Genomic DNA, 22,233 nt, shown 5'->3' with positions numbered 1-22,233 from the left:
GGCAGACCTCTCCTGACACACCCGCTGCTCCCCTCAGCAGTGTACTTCGTCCATCTGCCTGTTCTGCTCCCCGCTCTGTCTCTGGTGAAGTCTTTCACTGCTCCTGAGCCTCTGGCCTGTACCCCAGTTCTGTATGTACAAATAAATAAATCTTAAAAAAACCAAAAAAACAAATACTTGTGAATTTGAAAATATCCTCAGTTTCTAACATTTGCACGTTACTGTAAGTCCTAGAGTTTGGCCACGTAGGTACTTACATCCCAATGAGCGCGGTCCTCCTACTTTTCTCCTTCTTTAATGTTTAACAGGAGCTTCTCCATTCTTTGGTTCTTCATTTGACTCATTTATATTGGGCTCTGTTTTTAAAAATCCAGTATATTACCATTTTGCTTTGCAGTGTTCCAGGAAGAGGTTGTTGTTAGTTTTTCTCCTGGAATGTTTTCATGTCTTTTGAATGAGAGTTTAGTCCATTTACATTTAAGGTGATAACTGATGTATTTGCATTGACATTTTGCTAATTTCTGGTGAAATTTGGAGTTTTTCTGTTTCTGTCTTTTTGTCTTCTTTTTCTCATTCATTGAGGGTTGTTTTTGTTTTTGTTTTTAATGGTTGTTAATTTCCTTTATAATATTTTATGTTTTTATGTAGATGTCTGCTGTATCTTCTTGCTCTTTCCCACCTACATGAGTTCCTTACCATGCAAAGCCAGTTTACTGATAATAAACTTTAAGCAATTGCTAGTCTGAAAAGTTCTATTTCCTTAAGTATTTTCCTTAAGTAGTTTTCCTCTCTTATGGGAAAACTATAAGTGAATAGTATTTCTCCTTCTCTTTTTCCAGAGATCTCTTAGGACATTTACATTTAAAAAAAAAAACAACAAAAAACAAAAAAGCAAAACTTTTTTTTCATTTGGCTGTTCTGGGTAATTTCTGTTACTTTGTCTTCCAGTTCATGTATTAGCTCCTCTGCTTCATCCAGTCCGCTCTTGGATCTCTCAATTGTACTTCTTGTTTTTTAAGATTTATTCATTTATGCTTACAAAACTTGGGTACAGGCCAGAGGTGTGGGCGTGAGAGGATTCACCAGAGACAGAGCGGGGAGCAGAACAGGCAGATTGGCTGAAATAGACTGCTCAGGGAAGCAGTGGGTGGGTCAGGAGAGGTCTGCTGCGTCATGTGGGTCACCACCCTGGCCAGGGATCAAACTCGTGCTGCAGTGGCTTTGGAGAGCTTCATTGTGCTATGCTTTAACCTGCTGTGCCACTGCTGTATTAATTGAGGGTTCTATTATTGTATTATTCTGTATTGCAGCAGTTTTTGGATGGCCCTTAAATTTTATAATCATCCATTCTTCTTCCAAGATTGTTGAAGAGCTTTATAACCATTAGGTTATATAACCATCTTTATAACCTTAGTTTGTTTATCTTCATTTCTTTATGATCTTTTCCCAGAGTTTTGCTTTGCTCTGTCATTGAAGCTTGTCCCTGTCCTTCCCCAAAAATATTTGCCTGGTTCTCTGTGTTGACTTCTATGTTACAAGTGCGACTGCTGTTTCTTTTACTGTGAGAGATTGTTCTTGTGCCGGTGATGTTGTGTGGGACTCTGCATTACTATCTCCCTTGCTCTCTGAGTTAGCTGCTCAAGGCATGTCCCCTATGCAGGCTATACTTATCTTCCTGCTATGTTGGGGTACTACTGTGGGCAGGGCAGCTCGCCCTGGCAATTTGGTTGTGTTTAGCCTTGACCGTGGACCAAGATATGCTCAGTAGTTGAAACTGTGGGTCTAGCCGTGGCATATGGCTGCACAGACTTACTGCAAAATGTGCCCCAGCATCTGGGTTGGCAGAGGCTTGCAGTGCCACAGCAGAGAACAGTGACAAGGAGGTGGCTCGCTAGGCTGCACTGGGCTGGGCTGCTGGTTCTGGTACCTCCGGGGCTACCTCCATGGAGTGTTGTGAATGGAGCCTTGCAGAACTAAATGGGACTGTTAAAGGGTCTTGTGGATGTGGTGGGACTTGATGAGCTTTGTGGGCTTGTGGATTTTTTATACCCCCTACCAAGGAGGTAAATCATTTTATTAAAATATTCTTCCAAACTAAGTGAAAAGAAATATTTAGTGATTTATCTATGATGAGCTTAATAAAACTTTTCGCTATACTCTTGTTTTAAGGATTTTTTACTCTACTGTATTTTTCTCAAAGTGAGAGCATTAAAACTAAGGTTAGCTGAACATTTGTCTTCAGTCTGTCAGAGGACAGTCATGCTAATGGATTTAATCTGGCCATTCTGAAACCCAGACCTTCAGAGAAAAATGAAGGGTATGCATTTAAAATAGAGTACTTAAATTTATCATAGTATTCTAATCATTTATAAGACATTGTTTGTATGATTTTCAGTACAAAGATGCAAACACACACACATATGCTTTTTGGGGAAAGAAAACTTTTCTTATAAGGACCTCATAATTCTATTGGGCTTATAAGCAATATCATTGTTTTGTGTTTTATGAAGTGATGTGATTTATTTTTATACAGTAGTGTGATCTGTGTTTTTATTTAAATTCCATGAAGTTATAAAAGGGAAAGTCCTTTAGATTTCCTTATCAGACACTCAAAATATATCATTTGCTCATGTCTGAAAAGCAAATATAAATTAACATGGAGTTTAAATTAAAATATTAACATTTTTTATGAATTCAGTTCTGCTGATGAAGTGAAACCTTCAAAATAACTGATTATTATGATGAATTTTGGTTGACTTTATAAAGTATATCAAGGGCACAGTTTTCACATATTTGTCCTTTGAATTATAGAATGGAGAATATTCTGGTAAAATTCACTATACCTACCCATTTTAATGAACTGAGGGGATTTCAAAGTGGTAATACTTGCTGTACATTTATAGTTTTTATATTAATTCATGAATTGTTTTTATATTTTTCATCATCAGTCAAATGTTAATGAACATTTTTGCTGTCTTTAAAAATTAAATATTGTCAATATTTGTTATAGACAAGATCAGTGACACCTGTATTTATTCTCACTGGTAGTATTTTCCAGTGGCATATTGCTTAACTGTTTTCTGAACCATCTTGTGTACTGCTTGGAATCTTAATCCATTTTCCCTACAATAGTGATTTTTTTAAGAGTTATGTTTTGCTTTAAAATAAATTAAATACAAGAAAATTTTATTAATTTATGAATGGATACTTTAGTTCCATGTTCTCTTTCAAAACATATTTTTTATATTGATAAATTTACTAATGCATGGAAAAAGCTTCGCTAAAAATGACATGACAAAAAAAGTATGACATTTGCTTATTTCAAATCAGACAACATGAATAAAACATGAATTGCTTTAGCAAACATTGACAAAATAGTAAAAGTACAACATTTGAAAATTGGTCATTTACAATGAGCTATAGATGATTTGACCTCCATTTCAAACTCACATTTGATAACCCCACACTGAAAATGTCATGTAACTGTTCAATGACTGGAGATCAGTTAGCATTTTAATTAGTATATAGCATTCACAATAGAATAAAACCTTCACAATACCTCATTGTTGTTTTCAGCCTGTGAGCTTTGTGTTTGTATGGCGACTGTGAAGTATATTTTGCCTTGAGTGATAATAGGTACTCGGCAACGATTCTGGACAGTCACTGGGCAAGGGTAAAGGATCAAGCTATTTCTACCCAGACTTGTAGTGTTTTGGCAATGACTGATTTCAATGAAGAGATCCGCCATTCTACTTAATAACCCAGAGTCACTAGAAAGCTTTGTTAGCCACATAACTCTTCCTGATATACTCAGGGACAGTTTGAATTTATATACATGTCCTTTTGATTAAATAATTTTGAATTGTAGGTCTAATGCACTGTGGCAGAGGGTCACTGGTAGTTTTGTGGTGGACAGGATGTGCTATCACATTTTTGAAGAAGTTTGAACATATATAATATTGTAAACCATGTTAGCTCAACCCCAAAAAGAGAGAGATAAGATTTGCACCCTTTAATATGTCAGACATTTTATGAACATGTCTTAAATTTAATTTTTTTATTTACAGAAAATCTTCAAAAATTTCCTGATATCATCACAAAACCCAAAGCCATTGAAATGTTATTTACACTCTATCCTCCTCAAGGAGCCCATGTACATAATAACACAAAACGACTTAAGTCAACTTGGCTGAGACCCATAGTGAATGGGGAAGAGGGATACAGATACATAGGTAAGATGTTGAGCTTCTATATTCATTCCTTTTACTGTTTCCTTTCCTAATAAAGAAGAAATTTGCCTTTACTTTTTATAAGTGTTAACTGTCAGCTAGGTGATGTGGGATAAACCACCATCCCTGTAGAAGACTTCCTTTATTTCCTAAGTGTTATGTCTAAAAATTGAACAGGTGGCTACTTTTTATTGGTGCCCCCATTAGAATAGTGGAAACGCAGTGTTTGTATCCTTCACCTGATGATGGGCATTTGTGGTGTTGCTCTGAAAGTGACACTCAAGAAAGCTGTTGTGAACCCTCATGGACATAGTCATGTGTATACACATGCTTGCATTTCTCTTGACTAAACTATTTTCTGAAGTGATCATATCATTTCATATATCCCATAAGCAAAGATGTGGGAGTTATATCTGCTCCAGAGTGATAGTGTTACTTTGTATAGTCAATCTTTCTCAGTTTAACTATACTAGTAGAAATATATTGGTATTTGATTTTAATTTGCCATTCTATAGTAAGTAAAAATATGCATCACCTTTTCATATGTTTTGTGATTTGTGCATCTTCTTTGGTAAAATATCTTCACATTTTTGGGCCATATGTAAATGGCCCAAACATTTTTATTATAAAATGTTGGCAATACATTAGATAGTCTGGATATGAATTCTCTAGCATATATATTCTTTGTAAATATTTCCTCTCAGTCTGCTGTTTTTTTCTTCCTTTTAATAATGTATTTTGAAGAAATTAAGTTTTTAATGTTGATGAAGTCTTATTTACTACTATGTTGTTTATGAGAGTCCTGGAATAACTATTATTGCCAAGAAATGTTGGTATCACCTTTGATTACAAAGTTTTCCTCCTGTAATTTTGCAGTTTTAGATCTCACATATCAGTATATGATATAATTTGAGTTACTTTTTTGTACATGACACAAGGTTTAAGTTCTTTTTTAGAAAAACGTAGTGCTATCTAAATGTTCAAGCACTATTTGTTGATAAAACTATCCTTTGATGAATTAATTTTGCATTCTGGCAAAACCCAAAAAGATAAAAGAAAATATGTAGATGGAAAGTGAACTCATGAAAAGATTATGTGCATCATTGCCTTAGGGGATCAAATTAAAACCACAGTGGGTGTTACTGCTGTCTAATTAGAATGACTGGGCTGGATTTTAAAACCTACCAAGTCTGGAAATGACGTGGTGCAGTAACACTCATACGTTGCTGGTGGAGATGAAAGAAAATAAACATCCAGTTTCTAAATATCTTGGTAGTTCTTTATAAAGTCAAATATACAGTAACTGTAAAACCCATTCATCCTACTCCTACATAGTTACTGAAAAAAAGAAAGTGTTTATAAAAAAAATCTATGCATGAACATATATAGTATATAGTAGCTTTAATAATTATTGCCCAAGACTGGAGGCTGTACTGACCTTATTCAGCTGTTAAGTGTATAGCAATCTGTTATGTTTATGTAATGAAATTCTACTCATTAGTAAAAAGTATGAATTTTTAGTACACATAATATATACCATATGGATGAATGTTAGATATAGTCTGCTGTCTAAAAGAAGCCAAATTCAAAGACTATATATTGATTCCATTTAAATGGATAAAGCAAAACTATTAGAAGGACAGACATGAATTCTGTGGTTGCCAGGCCATAGTGCTGCTGGAGGGTTGGCTGCAAGCAGGCAATATGAGAGCTTCCTCAGATGGATGGAGCCATCTGCATCCTGATCATGGGAGTGGTTACAGGACTGTAATCTTAGTCAAAATGAAATGTACACCAGAAAGAGTGGATGTCACTGTAATAAAACAATTTAAAAATAAACATAAAATGAAAAAGAATAATTTATACCAATGGAATACAAATTCATAAAAGATGTGCACCATTGTTAGTCATTAGGAAAATATAAATTAAGCCATAATGGGATACCTCTATACACCTGCCATAATTACTAAAATTAGCACATTGAACATAACAAGCTGTGGCAGCAACTGGAACACTAATATTCTGCCAGTGCAACTCAATGTAAAATGGTAAAATTACTTTGTAAAATAGGCTTTATTAAAAAGTTAAAATGTGGCCCTCCCTGGTGGCGCAGCGGGTTAAAGCATAGCACTGAGAATCTAAAGCCGCTTCCTTATGAGTTCGATTCCCGCCTGCCCAGGAGGTGACCACATGGCGTGACAGACCTCTCCTGACCTGCCCGCTGCTCCCCTCAGCAGTGTATTTCGTTGATCTGCCTGTTCTGCACTCCACTCTGTCTCTGGTGAATTCTCTCACCCTCCACATCTCTGGCCTGTATCCCAGTTCTGTATGCACAAATAAAATAAAATCTTAAAAAAAAAAAGTTAAAATGTACTTAGTATGTTATTATATATTTAACTGAGAAAAAGTCTATGTGTCACAAAAAACTTCTACATATTCAGCTTTTGCTGCAACTTAAAGACAACTCAGATAACCATCTACAATTAAGAGGGAAAACAAATTGTGGTATATTCATGCACATTACTACAGGCATTTTGTAAAGGAATAAAACCATTAATAGTAAAGATACACAAACACAGGACTGAATATCAAAGAATTTTGCTGAGTATAAGAATATGATTTCATTTATATACAAGTCTAGAAAAAAAATGCATGAAGAAAACAGCTCTATGGTTGACAGGGATGAGATGGGGAATGGAGTGTGAAATGTGATGAATTATAAAAATTTTATTTGTGGGGGAAGATTTTAATGACCTGGACTCTGGTAATATAGGTACATTGTACTTTGGTGATATTTTGGAAAGATAAATTTTCTTTACAGTTAAAGACTAGCATGTTAACACTTGTCTACAAAATCACAAATTTAACAAAATCTTATCAGAAAAAGATGCTTTTATTAAATAAAAACATACTTAATACTCAGTTTAGATAGGCAGATAGACAGATAAACAGAGCAAATCAACTGATAGGTAGATTTACTGAGGAGTTCTAATAGATAGCCTAGAGGAAGATGAGGAGGGAAGAAAAGGAGAGAAAGTTATGGAAAAGTAAAATGAAGTCTTCAGATTCCATGAGTCAAGATCCTGATGTGATTAATTTTCTCTCTAAAATTTTCTACCCCAAATTTACAGAATGTGACACCTATATCGTTCAAAATTATTTGTATTTGTTGTCTAGATTGTCTTTTAAACATCTGGTTCAAGTAAAACAAATATAAAGGAAATATGTAAGTGGTATGTTCTAAGTGGAGGATTCCATCTTCCAGTGCTTTGTTGCTCTTTTCCCTTTTTGGTAACTGACCAGGGCTCCATGACTCTTTGAATTACAGTTGTTATTAAATTGATTGATTAGATAGTCGCAGCATTTGCCTTGAAAAAAGATTAGTTTAGTACAGAAGTGCTTTCCAAAACTCAGTGACTTCTCAACTATAAACATTTTAGGGAAGATAGCTCTGGGAATTTATTATATGTTTTGTTATTAACACTCCCCAATGTAGACACTTCTGCTTATTGACTTCACTCTTTATCTTTGGAGATGTATTATCAGCAAGAGCTGAGGAATAGTTAATAGAGTTACTGAATGCCTATAAATGACATGGATTGCTAACAAATTATGTGTTAGGACCATACATATACTAACAATATTTTACATATCATATTTTTATATCCCATAATTTCTAAGATGTTTTGAATGCCACTGCTTTGCTGTATATCATAATTTCAATTTACTTAATATATAAAAATATTTCTCCTGCATCATAATTTTATAAACTTAAAATATTAACAAGTTAAAAGAAGAAATCTTTAACTTTTTTTCAGTACATAAATCTTGTCAAATTAATTTTCAGAAAAGTTATCTTGGAAGGTTAGCCTTTTATTACTAGTCTTTGGATATCTTTTACTGTAAGTTCTCTGTTCTGGGGCTACCCAACTCTCTGGCCTATCACAAATATGTTGGATTTGTTCTTCTCTCTCATTTAAAACTTTTGTGACCCTGGTGGATTTTCAACCTGAATATCACTGACCCTGTGACTCCTGGAATTCTAACGGACATACCTTGAAAATTGTGGGTTAGCATTATCTCTTAAGGAAATACCTTAAAAGACAATTCACTGGGGAAGCTAATGAATGACTACTTTATCAAACTGTTGGTCCACTCTTTTTTTTTTTCTTAAGATTTATTTATGTGTGCATACCGAATGAGGGTACAGGCTGAGGTGCAGGGGCAGTGAGAGGACTCACCAGAGACAGAGTGGGAGGCAGAACAGGCAGACTGACAAATACACTGCTGAGTAGTCATGGTGAGGGGAGAAGGGCACAGCAGACCTCTCCTGCTGAGGTCATGTGGGTCACCACCCTGGTTGGTGATCGAACTCCTACTGAAGTAGCTCTGGCTAGCTTCTTAGTGCTGCACTTTAACCCATTGTGCCACCAGAAAGGGCCCTAGCCCACTCTTAACCAAAGTCATATTATTATAATCATGTAAGGTTTCTAATTAGTTAGATTCTCAGTAATGAACAAAGGCCATTAGTTCTACAATTGTTTTGTATGTCACTTCCAGCTCTCCACCTAGTAAATCTTACTTACCCTTATAACCTATGACTATTTAATTTATGTAATTGATACTGGAACTGTATTTACGAATATTTTTGATGAACACACTTGCAAAGGTCTTCAAAATCTTCACAAACTGAATTCAACAATACATGTATATATGTATCCAAGAGGGATTTATTCTAAACATGCAAGGACAGTTCAACATATGCTTAACAGTCAATGTAAGTTGCCTATCAACATAATGGACAAAAGTCATATGATCATTATCAGTAGATCAGTAGATCCAGAGGAGAAATTAATATGATTCAGCATCAACTTATGATAAAAACTTAGTAAAATGGAGTTTGAAGGGATAAACCTCAACATCATAAAGATCATATGTGCCAACCCCACAGCTAGTACCATACTCAGTGGTGAGAAACTGGAAGCTTTTCCTTTAAGATCAGGTACACAACAAGGATGTCTGATTTCACCACTACTGCTCAACATAATGTTGTAATTCCTAACTGAGGCAATTAAGCTAGAGAAAGCCATAAAAGGAACCTAAATTGGAAAAGATAGGTATTGCTGCTACTATTTGAAAATGACATGGTAGTATACAAAGGAAAAACCCTAAAGAGTCTATTAAAACAGAAAACTTAGAAACAATAAACTAATATAGTTAAATGACAGACTACCAAATCAATAAACAAATTCTATTGAATGCCCTTATGCAAATAATGAACTAGAGGAGAAAGAAATTAAAAAAAAAAAAAGAATCCCATTTACATTAGCATCAAGAATTTTAAATACCTAGGAATAAATACAACAAAAATAAGTGAAAGAGCTATTCAGTGAAAACTGTAAGACATTGTTGAAAGAAAAAAAAAGGAAGACACAGAAAATGGAAAAATATTCCTTTGTTCATTGATTGAAAGAATTAATATTGGCAAAATGTCCATCTCATCAAAAGAAATGTAATGACCCAGTGCAATTCCTATTAAAATTTCAGTGGGCTTCTTTGAGCAAATAGAGCCAACCTTATTGAAATTTATATGGAACCATAACAGAACCTGTATAGCCACAGATCAGTAGGATCAAAATGAAAGTCCTGAAACAAACCTATATTGATATGGACAATTTACAACAAAGAAATCAAGAGTATACAATGAGAAAGAACAGTCTTAGAAAACTGGGTGGTAGCAAGCAGAAAAATGAAACTAGACCACTCTAGTTTTACTGAAATATATATATATATATATATATATATATATATATATATATACATATATATATATATTCATATGCAAAAAAAATCACTCACTTAATTGATCCATTTGATGAATTTTAGTAAGTGTGTAAAAGCCTACAAACAATAATAATAGAAATGTAGAACAATATTTTCAGGCCCTGCCCTGGTGTTGCAAGAGGTTAAAACACAGCACTATAAAGCTGTCCACAGCCACTGCAGCCTGAGTTCAATACCAGGCCAGGGAGATGACCCAATGGCATGCCGGACCTCTCCTGTCTTACCCCTGCTCCCCATAGCAGTGTTTTTCAGTAAATTTACTTGGTCTCTAGTGAATCATCTTACACCCCCACACCTCTGGCCCACACTCCAGTTCTACACAAAAATTAAAAAAAAAAAAAGTATTCCATGCTCTTTCATGTGTTATGTTATCCCTTTCTATCATGGTATTGCAATCTGTGGTATGATGAAGCCATAATTCTATTCACTGGGTGAAGATTTGTGTTTTCTAGTGCATATACACACATACACACGTGTATACGCACATATACATGTGTATGCATGCATGCATGCATGTATGTCTTTTGCTATTTGAATCATGTGAATACTATATGGATGTGTGTTTTAATTTACTTTACTTAAATACCCAGCAGTATTATGGAAGTACTTCAGTTACTTTATAAGATGATGCATTACTGTTTGTTTTTTTTTTTTCAAGTGGTTGATGACTTCAGCATCTCACCAACTATGTGAGAGTTTCCATTTGTTCCATAATCTCAGTAGCACTTAGTGTTGTCAATAGTTTTAATGTAAGCTGTGCTGTTGGAAGTGTGTCCTGTTATCATGTTAAGGGCAATTTTTGCTTTCATGATGACTAGAGATTTTGAGACTCTCAACATACTGTCGTTTTGCATACAATTTATATGTGTTTAAAACATTAGTCCACTTGAAAACAGGCTGTCATTTGGATAAAATGGTTAGATGGGGCATACTATCTTTACATATTGATTGATTTAGTTTGCTAAACTTTCATTAAGGTATTTTGCATATATATGCGTCAGGACTGTCCATTTCTCTATTTTTGTGGGATGTTTTGTCTCTTGGCTATCAGGAAATATTGACCTGATAGAATTAGTCTTTCTCCCTCCTTTGGTACCAAAAAGTTTGTTTTAGCTGATGTCTTCTCTTCCTTAAATATCTGATGGAAATCACCTGTCAATTCTTCCAGACTAATGATGTTTATGGGAGATTTCTAATAACAATGTCACTGTTCTACATAAAGGTAATTAAATTTCTTGTTTATTTTCGGGTCATTTGGCCAGCTATCTATTTTAATGACTTGTTCATATCACCCAGGTTGTCAAACTTACAGACACAATATTATTCATTACATTTTATTCTTTCCTAATACATTTCTATAGTATTTGCATTGTATTTTCTTAAATTCTTGCTAGTGATTTTTTTTTTGTATCTCTCTTTGATTTGTCCTCTCTTGGTAGAAGCTTATAAATCTTATCATTTTGCTAAACCAGCTTTTACATTTATTTCCTTTTTCTTTTCAGCTGTTTAGATTTTGTTTTTCATATACTTACTTTGAATATAATGTAGTTCCCTCCAATCCTGCCCCATTTCGTAATGTGGAAACTCAGATAATAGATCTTAAATTCCTTTCTTTCTAAGATGAAATAATAAAAAGTGTTAGTTCCCTGTAGCTGTTGGTTAGGCTGAGTTACCCAAATTTTATGTGTTTTATTACCATTCAACATGTTTTCTAATTTCCTTTTTGACTTCTTCTCTACCCAGTCTACTATTTAGAAATATTTCTAAACTTTCAGATGTGGAGAGGAGTGTTTAGTTGTGGTCAGGGAATATACGCTGAAATGTTTTATTCTTCAAATCTAAAATATGTGGGGACTTGATTTATGGCTCAGCATATTGCCTATCATAGTAACATACTATGTATACATGGAAGGAAAAGTATCTGTTGTTGCTGTGTTTGAGTTCTAGAAATATTAATCAAATGAAGTTAGTACTATATTTTTAGTTTTCTATGTCTAATTTTTGCACTCTTCTTTTTTTAAAAATATATATTATTATTATTTTTGTAAAAATACTTTTCCAACACTGCACATACTTTAGGGACAGAGTCATACCTGTTCAGATGGTCTGTCACCACGCCAAACCCACCACCTTCATACCAGTAGTCTTCTCCAGAATCCACTGGTCCCTCTTCCTACTTTTCTCCTAACACCCAGTCTCCCCTCTGTGGCCCTCAGTTCTACAGTCAGATTTATCAAGTTTGTTTTGCTTTAATTTATCTGATCATTTGTTTTATGTTAAAAACTATATTTCATACAAGTGAAAATTTAATATTTGGAAAGTATCTTTCTTTGGCATTGCTATAAGCTTTTGAGACCATATTCTATTTAGTTATTTTTATTCCCACTCTAAAATTCTTTGCACATAGTAGGCATTTATACATTAACTATATGTCATACGAATGTGTACATGTGGTAATACAATAGCAGTTAAGTATTTTTTATATTAAGGACAAATGCTTTCCCCCTTATCATTAATGTATTAAAATTACTTTGGTTTATCCTCTCCAGATTCCTTCAAAGGTTATTGTAATACGATATGGCTATAATATATTATGGCATAGTCCTTTAATATTTAAGAATTTTAATTTAATACATATAATATAACCATAATGGAGGCAAAAATCCAAGGTGAGAGCATTTTTCATTCATTCTTCAAATCTGTACTGAGTTATTGTGCTCCATCTCCTGTGTTAGACAGGAGGAAGTTTTGAAAGTAAATAAAACAGCATCCTTTTCTCGTGTTTAGTATTTAGGCTAGAGACATAGTCATAATTAACTACTATATGAGATATAAACTTATGAGTGATGTGAAATAAGAGCACTCTGAATTCACATTTGCTCTGCTAAGCAATCCAGAGGGGAAGGACATAGAAGCACTTTGCTGGAAATGGGTTCTTGAGCCTCGGTGTGTAAGGCTCAGATATCCTGAAGAATTGAAGGGTATCTCCAAAGCTGTCTCACATTTATAAGAATAGAGTCCTCCAAGTAAAAATTCACAAAATCAGTGACTAGCCCCTCAGAAATAGTAATTAAAAGTGTTCTTTACTAGGGGGTAAATTCTGGTAAATTCTGTGGTGATCAACTCTTGTGCCCTACACATTGATATTTTTATGAGAATCTTAATATTAAGTGGTTTATAGAAAATCAGTGAAATGTAAATAAAAGGAAAATATCATCAGCTTATCATTCTTTAGTATAACTACTGTTTCAATTTGGTATATTTCCCCCTTTATTTTGTAAAACTACTGGTAACTAAAATATTTAATTTTTCCCATTTCCCTTTTCATTGTTATTGGTAACTTGCTAGAAGCTATTAGAGAAGTATCATTTCAATTGAGGATTTGAAGGCATAGAGGTTAAGTGACTTGCTAAAGGTCATAACCTTAATTATAACTGAAAGAATGAACGTAAGTTCAGAATCTCATGAGGTCTTCAGCCCCCCAGCCCCACTAACCCACGCTCATACATGCTCCCCCAGACATCCTGGCTTTCTAAGAAAGTAATTTTTCTGAACAGTATGAGCACTATCATATGTGCCTTTGTACTAATCTATATTTTTCTCTGTTTTCCTTTAACCTATTTTTTTTGTTGTTTTTGCTAGCTTTGTCTGGAATATTTCCTTAGGCAAAACTGAAATACTGTTTACTCCCCATTTTGCTTTCTACCATGGGCATGGTGGTGAATAAGACCTGGGTTTTGATTCCTGGCTCTGCCAAAGCTCTATTACCTGTGGACATGTGTGTTGCAACCATTTTTGGAACTCTCTGACTGTGGAGTTTGGCCCATCACATCTTGCTCTGCTTGACTGTTTTACACTCAATTCCTTTCCTTTTCCAACTGCATATAACGAATGTAGGAAATAGCACTTCATCATGAAACCCCACATAAAACAGAAACTGATCCTTATTAGATGTAAACTTTTGGAAGCAGAAAATCATTTAATTTCCTGAGAGGAGAATGATGACTTTTCCCCACAAGATTGAAGTAGAATGAGGTAAAAATGTTTTCACAATACTTTGGAATTTTTATAATTGTCCTCTCTATTGTTTGCCTGTCAGTTAAATTAGAACATTTGATAATTGTAGGGAGCTGATAGGCTTTCTATTAAAGGTATGTCATTATGTTAATATCGGTTCAAATATAGTGTGCCAGAATCCTGTTTTGATTATATAATATTAGAAAAAAAATTAACATGTTTAAGCTTACCCTGGGGAGAATGGAACATTTTAATGCCTTAAAAGTTAACATTAGCTTAAACATGTTAGTAAATCACATTCTAAAACCGTATTTATCTTTCTTCCTAAAAAACTTTAAAGTTGGGAATATTGATATTTCTATATAAGTATAGAAAGTTTAGAAGATTTATTTAGCTTTTGATGGCATATTGTAGGAAATAATGAGTGATAAATTTACAAAATGTAGAAACTCCCGAGTTTCATTTGATATGCAAACATCTGGATTCTGGAGTTATTTGATAAATACATTGACAGATGCCTGTAGAAAACATAGATAATTTTATTAAAAATATGATCTCTGTGGCTTGTTGCAGTTAATAGAGGTCCTCCCACAATGTAAATTGCACTTCCTTTATTCTGTGTGGAACGGCTCAGTGTCCATGAAGAACACATTTATGTTTTCAGACATTCACATCATACATGCATGCTGTCCATTGGGTGAGATGACCTGCTTCCATTTTTTTCAAGGTTTTTGATTTTTATTTCAGAGTAAGTTGTCTTGTAAAAACAACTATTTAATCTTACCTAGTTTAAAGGGAAGTTTAAAATTTCATTCAATTATGTAAGCCTTCATTCATTCATTCACTCACTCAATGAACATTCTGAAGTGTAGTCCACGGTACTATGTATCAGGATCTCAGAATGAGCGACCTTAAAAGTACACTAGTCAAGTAACTTTGAGGAGCCATCAGATATGTGTGCTTTTCATGATTATGCATAGAAGTCTTCCTCTAACAGTCTGTTTAATGCATAGTCAATAGATATTTTAAGAGAACAGTTCAAAGACAGAGTAGGGGAAGGTATGAAAGAGATGGGTGGGAGGAGAATTTTATAGTAGAGTTGGTTTCCTAATTGCAAAAAATAATTGCTACACATTGATTTTTATCTACACATCGATGCAGGCAGAAGTCAAGAGAACTATTTTTATTGCTTAAAAAATTGTTTAAATAACGTACAATTATTGTATTAATCATAAAATAATTCATCCACACTATACATCCACACTGTAGAACACACCCAAACATGTTTTTTCAATGTATACTTGCTGTTTCATTTGTGAGTTCGGTTTTGGTATTAATTTTAAGATTAATAGGAATTTTTTTTTAAGTTGAAGCAAATCATTGTATGCTTAGTGAATTAGAACTGTGCTCCAGATACTATATTATTAGAAAACAGAAAGAAAAATAATGTCACTTACCATGTATCAAATGCTTCCTAATATGCAAAGCATTAAGCTAAATAATTAATCTGACTTTGAGTAATCTTGTTTAATCCTCTTAGAACCCAAACACTGGGTCATATATTATAACACTGAGTCATAGAGGCAATATTCCTAAAATGCTTAGCTAAAAAGTGAGAGTTGTGACCCGAAACCAGAATGTTCTGATTCCTCAGTGCATGGTTTCAACATTATTTATAAAAAAATACATGCCAATTATGGGAAATTTAGATAATGCATTAAAAGGAAATTTAAAATTACTTGTAACATTCACCTCCTAGAAATGATGTTTTTTTTTTCTGATATTTGTTAATTGTATAATGAATTACAAGCCATTACCCAAACTTTATGTGTTAATAAAATTAGCCACTATTGATTTTTATCATAATTAGCCTTTGAATATTCACAGATCTGAATGGAAGATGTTAAAGGGAAAATACTGCTACTTGTAGGACAGTTCAGTAATCTTTCTACATACAATAATTGAGTGATTTGGGTCATTCAGCATGAGTCTAACAGATGCAGAAGAACATCATTCATAATTCTGCATAAAGAAAGTGGCAAATCCATTCTCTATGTGTTTTTGCTCCTATTCAAGGAAAAAAATAATTTACTGTTACTCCCAGAAGAGTAGTCAGCTGTGTACACGGGAAGCTGTGTAAAGAAGTTCTAGGGGATAACAAAACCCATCATTACTTTTGCTATGCTCATGTATATGTAGATGATGACCATCTCTCATTATCTGTTGATATACCCCTACAGTCTTCAAGTTTCTGTGAACTTCACCATGATTTCAATTAAAAAGAAAGGAAAATAGGGAATGCTTTTTTAACATTTGGCATCTGGGTGAAGGGTGAATTTTCGGAGAGAAGAATTAGTGATTATCTCCCTAGCACAGCAAAGACAGATGGACTCAACTGTACAGCATTAAATATGAGATGATAGATTTTGAGTCTAAGACATTTTACATGCCACTCTGTCACATATCCAGTCAAAAGTTTCCACTATGGTATGCAGTGAAATATGCTTCAATGTCATCACCTAACAAGATTGCTACATTAAATTCCAGTAGGCTTAGGGTAACAGGATAGGTAACACACAGGAATATTTTCAGGTAAGCTCAGTTCCAGTGGAACTAAAGTGCCCTGGACTGCTGGGTCGCACTGGTATGGAAGCTGCACTATAATTTAGGATCTGGTGCCAATGGATGAAACCCACATGCCAGCAGGGAAGCAGGGAGATATATGGATTTCCAGGGCATCTATATGCCAGGTTTTAGGGAGAGTCTCTAGCAGATGTTAGCAGCCATTAACCTGACAAGAAATTCCCTCTAAATTGTGGGTTAAAGGATGTGGCACAAGAAACATATGTTCTGAGACAGAGAAAGCAACAGAAGCAGGACACTGCTAAGGACAGGATTCGCACTACCCACAAATGCTCAGAACGCTAAATCTGGCGAGCCCTTGGATTCTAAACTGAATAAGGAAACATCTTCCATATCAACTCTTCCATTCATGAATTTGTGTTCATTACTCAGTCTCTTAAAGTTTACCTGAGATCATTTGTAAGTCAAATCCTCACATACCTGTGAAAATAATTTTATTTCCTTCGTTAAGCTACGAAGTGCATAAAATTCCTTTTGAGGTCAAAACCTCAAAAGTCTATAGAAATTTCTTGGTTATCATTTATATTTAGACATTTTTAAAAATTACAGTAACTGTTTTAACAGCATGCACATCTCAGGTGTTCACTACTGCAAATCAAGTATGTATGTACTAAATTTATTAGGCACTAAAAGTCCTTTGTCTCCCTTTCCCCTTTTTACTCACCCTTCCCTTCTGGTGAGCACTATTTTATCATTCCAGAAACTTTCAGCATACAGGAAAATAGAGAAAATAGCCCCGTGAGCTTCATTACCCAGCTTCATCAGCTATCAGCATTTTCCCAGTGTTGAGAATTTTCCTGGCTCTCTCTCCACTTCTTCCATTCTCATGGAAGTCACATTATTCTAGTCCGGACCCATTTAAATCTCTTAATAAAGTTCTTGTCTCACTCTCATTCTATTTTTCAAAAAGTCAAAATGGTATACAGATGTGTAAATCAGGTAATGCCATTCCCTTTCCGAAATCTTCTGTGTCTTCTCATTAAATCAAATACTTCAGGGCACTGCTCCTGGTCTAAGAGGCTTGTCTAATCTGTCTGTGTCCTGCCTCTCCTCCCTATCACATGGTCCACCCCATGCTCACAGGTCTCCTTTCTTTTGTTCAGCTCTAACATGATCATATCTCCTTAAGGCTTTTATCTTTACAAGCCTGGTTTATATTGATATTTAGTTATCAATTCATGTGTCACCATTTTGATCTCACAATCAACCTGACAACTTGAGCCCTGTAAATGCAAGTCCTTGTCTATGACTTATCACTATCTAAAATGATAAGATTTCTCTATTTATGACCCAATTAATAAATCCATCACAGCTGGAGTCACCTCCGTGCGTCCACAGTGTATCAATAGTTCACCTCAAGGTCAGTGGTTCTCAGCAATGGCTGCTTATTGGAATCACCTGGCCAGCACTAACAGCTACAGTCAGAGGTGGTTTTTCCAGACCTCCCAGATGATTCTGATATATCCCAGGGATTGAGAAACACCGGCATGTGTAAGGTACCCATATTCTTTTGTTTCTTTTAAAAAATTGAGCTGACATTGTTTTATAACACTGTATAGTTGCCTTTTATTTAAATGAATAAGGGGGCTCTTACTTAGTAGACACCATGTACTAAAAGTTCTGAAATTTTAATTGGAATACAGCAGTAGATAATTGGGCAGGGGTATGTTTTTCCTTTGAAGCTCTATGGTCTATGTGGTTCTATAGTATTCGTTTTTATGTATCTATTGGTAGAGAGAGTGAGAAAGAGAGAGAGAGAAAGATAAGTTATTTTTCCTGGTTTTCATTTCTGAATGATGAAAAAAAATCTGTTTGGGGCTGTTGTTAATCCCTTGTTTATGAGTCCTATCTGTGTAATTATCTGATTAGGAGACTTTTAAACAAACTTCTCTAAAAGGGTTTTACCTAGTTCAGCAATCTTATTGCCTAGCTCTCAGATTTTGACTAAGTTTGTGCAAAAGTTATATTTGCAAAATTTGCTAATTTACTTATAATTTTATACATCCCAGAATGGAATGTGCTTGCTTTAATTCCTTTGCTAACCTTCCCCCCCCAATCTACTGACTTGTTTGCAATGTTCAGTAATAGGAATAACCATTGCTGAACATTTGAGAACTCTGTTTTCAAAAAAAAAATCAGAAGACACTAAGAATGTCACTCAGTGTTCTAGCAAAGACAGACCACAGACTCCTGCTACTTTCCTTGTGATATTTGCATTTATTATGCAATTTTAATAAAGCATTATAAAGCACACTGATCATTGTGATCGCTTCATAATATTGAAAGGCCCAGTAATACACAGATAAAAATACAGATACACTTTTTATTCATTTTGCAGAGTAGAAAACTGTGGCATAAGGAATTATATCTTGCCTGAGTTTCCCCAGCCAGTTTATGGTAGACGCCTTTTCATTTCGTGGTATCATCAATTACAAAGAATGATGAATAAGACATGGTGATTGAGCTTTCTTCACAAACCAATGACTGCAATATAATTTTTCTCAGTAACCTCAAAACTTCAAGTGTTCAAGGCTGTCCTCTGCATGTGTTTTTAAATATGATGAAATTGTGGCATGATGCTATTTAATTGAAGTATCCATTTCTTTTTCTAACATAATTGATGATTTTAGAAGTCCCATAAAACATTTATTTTCAACTAGATACAAATACTATGGGATATAAATGTAAAAAATTATAAACAAAACATACATCTAGATGAATTCAAATAATGAAGTATATTTTAATAGATTTTTGTCAAATCATTTCTCCATGAATCTATACAAGGGTTTCCTTTTCAATAATACTGACATTCTCAATAAATCTGAGACTTATTGCTTATAAGACTATTAATGCTTTATTTTATTTTATTGTTTACTAAATTTTATATCTGAAACCTCTGGTTGATATTTTATAAATGTGAGGTTAAAATTCTTAAATAGGAGTGCTGGTGTTAGTAAGAGAAATTCTCAGTAAATATTTTGGGGTGAATTTTTTTCAGTTATAAAGGGCAATTATTGTTACTTGTATAATTTAAATATATCTGTAAAGTATTAAGATTGATATAGGTTCTCTTAAAAAGGCAGGGGAAAAGGATGAAGCTAAAAATGAAATTATTACTTTTTTATCATAAGGATCAAAATAGACAAACCTCAAGTGCATTATTATTTATTTTATGAATCTTTTTCCTTTGCATCCTTCCAGGGCTCTTTTATCACTTTCCAATACTACTCTTCCCTTATGTTGAAACCAAAACTTGTGTACCATGAATCAGAGACTGGAATTCAGACCCCAGTGTTCTTGTATAATATAGAAAACTGTCATAGTAAAAAGCAAATTCCTTACATATAAGATACTTTGGAGTATTGGTTTTGGACAAAATCATCCAATTTGAGGATGATATAGTAGAATTATTTGAATACTTAGTCAGAATTTACTGATTGGATGAAATGAAAATGCTTTAAATTTCAACATTAATTGTTCAATCCTCTTTTTGAAAACATCCATTTTAGGGTAGGACTTGAGAAGGTATGACAAGGTTTTAAAAATGAGAAAAATCAAAAGAATTACTTTGTGTGGTATACATCATCTTCAGAAATGTGCATAATTTATATCATTGGATTTCAGGCAAAATTTTGCATTCATACTAAAGCTAGACATGTTTTTATAACATGCCCAGAGGAGAATTCTTTGTTATGGATTCATTAATTTCGTAAAGGGAGAGGGTTGATAGCAGTTTTGCACCTATCTGCAGATGTATGAAATGTTTAGTCATTTTAAGATAAGAAATTCTCACATGTCAGCATTTCACTGATTTTAGCAAAAACTGCTTCATTTCTGTAAGGCGAACTAGATGTTTAATAATCAGAGATACCAGAATTCTCTGTTAGTTAATGAAGCTGTTTAAAAATATAGGCATATGAATAAGCATCTAAATACATTTTTACTTAAAAATATTTCAAAAACATAGAGACTAATATAATGAACTCTTACCTATTCACTACCTAGCTAGAACTCTTAAGAGTTTTGTTTGTGTACTTACCCTTTTATTTCTTTTTATTCATGTCTTTATTTTTCCATTTTCATTTCCTTATTGGAGTATGCACTCAGGAGCATTCCCATAGGACCATCTACAGATCAGAGAGTCCCTGGCAGACAACAACTAGAACCTTAGCATGGCATTTCCTCCCCCCCATGCACTCCACTGTTTCTTTCTGCTGCAGGTTTAATCCAGGTTCCTAACCTCTCTCCTATACTCTCATTCTAGTCTTCTCTTATACCCCCAGCCAACAGGATTTCCTCTTTCAAACCACACTCCACACTTCCTCCTGAAGTCAATGACATCATTACCTTGTCTTTGAAGTCTCTTACATTTTCTTTGCTTAAAGAAATTGATCTAATATGAGGTACATAAAGGAGGGAGAAGAAAAATTCTAATACCTCTGTTAGATTTTATTTTTTATCTTGTACTTTATAAAATGTATACTTTTAATGTGTTCTATAATGTGTGTCTGTGTGTGTGTGTATATATATATATATATATATATATATATTCATCTAATACAGAAAAGCCCCACTATCTTGACTAGAAACCCCTTTCACATGGGTAACTAATGTCAGTGGTAACATAATGTCAACTATGAAGATCTCTGTAATCATTCCCATAGCCCTTTGTTAACATGCCTTGAAAAGACCAGTATATTATAATTTAAACCTATACTTATCTGTCTCCCAGATCCTTATTTGACCTACTTAATCTGGGAGCCATTTCTTGGTTTTTGCACCTACAGAACATTGCAGCTTACAGTTCTATGACAGGTGCTCAACAGCTACTTTTGGAGAAATAGGCAGAATGTGAACCTGTATTCCAGCAGTCTACTGCTACTGCTGAGGGCTTGCTGAGGCCGGTCATTGGTTTTAAACTGAGTGAGTGTACACTCGCCTAAGAAGGCATTAGAATGTAAATTTAAGAAGTACCCTTGAGAAGGCTGGAGGTTTCCATAATTAGAATTTCAACACTCAAAAAATGAAAATGTGTTATAATTTAAGCACTCTAACAGGAGAAAAACCCACTAGCCATTTTCTTTTTGTTTTGTGGAATTTCGAAGACCTAGGTCTTTGGGCTTTCATTTCATATTTTGCCATAGAACTCAAAGATGTGTTTTCTTGACTGTCAGGTTCACTGTGGCTACCTTCAGTGTTCCTAGTCTATTCCCCCAGACTGCCTGCTGTGAAGTTTTGGATATAAATGTGTGTGCATATGTTTGTAAATATATGTATTTATGTGTGTGTTTAGCCATACTAGATTTTACATGATTTTATTTATATATATATAGATAGATAGATAGAGAGAGAGAGAGAGAGAGAGAGAGAGAGAGAGAGAGAGAGAGAGAGAGAGCAATCTATAACAGACTGCCTGCTGTGAAGTTTTGGATATAAATGTGTGTGCATATGTTTGTAAATATATGTATTTATGTGTGTGTTTAGCCATACTAGATTTTAC

At 34.2% G+C, this 22,233-nt stretch overlaps 1 protein-coding gene across 1 annotated transcript in view; it reads left to right on the top strand.

Annotated features, from left to right (window-relative positions):
* Positions 1-22,233, top strand: part of LOC101637853 — a 198,411-nt gene that overhangs the window by 147,480 nt on the left and 28,698 nt on the right. Inside the window, exon 10 of the mRNA XM_004685200.1 lies at positions 4,068-4,232. Coding sequence (XP_004685257.1) covers positions 4,068-4,232 — 165 coding nt within the window. The remainder of the gene's footprint in view (positions 1-4,067; positions 4,233-22,233) is intronic.

The sequence above is a fragment of the Condylura cristata genome, unplaced genomic scaffold (assembly GCF_000260355.1).
Source record: "Condylura cristata isolate star-nosed mole 26May11 unplaced genomic scaffold, ConCri1.0 scaffold00018, whole genome shotgun sequence".
In the NCBI taxonomy this organism is placed as follows: Eukaryota; Metazoa; Chordata; class Mammalia; order Eulipotyphla; family Talpidae; genus Condylura; species Condylura cristata.
The sequence above is the reverse complement of the archived record's forward strand: the minus strand, read 5'-3'. Positions and strand labels throughout refer to the sequence as shown.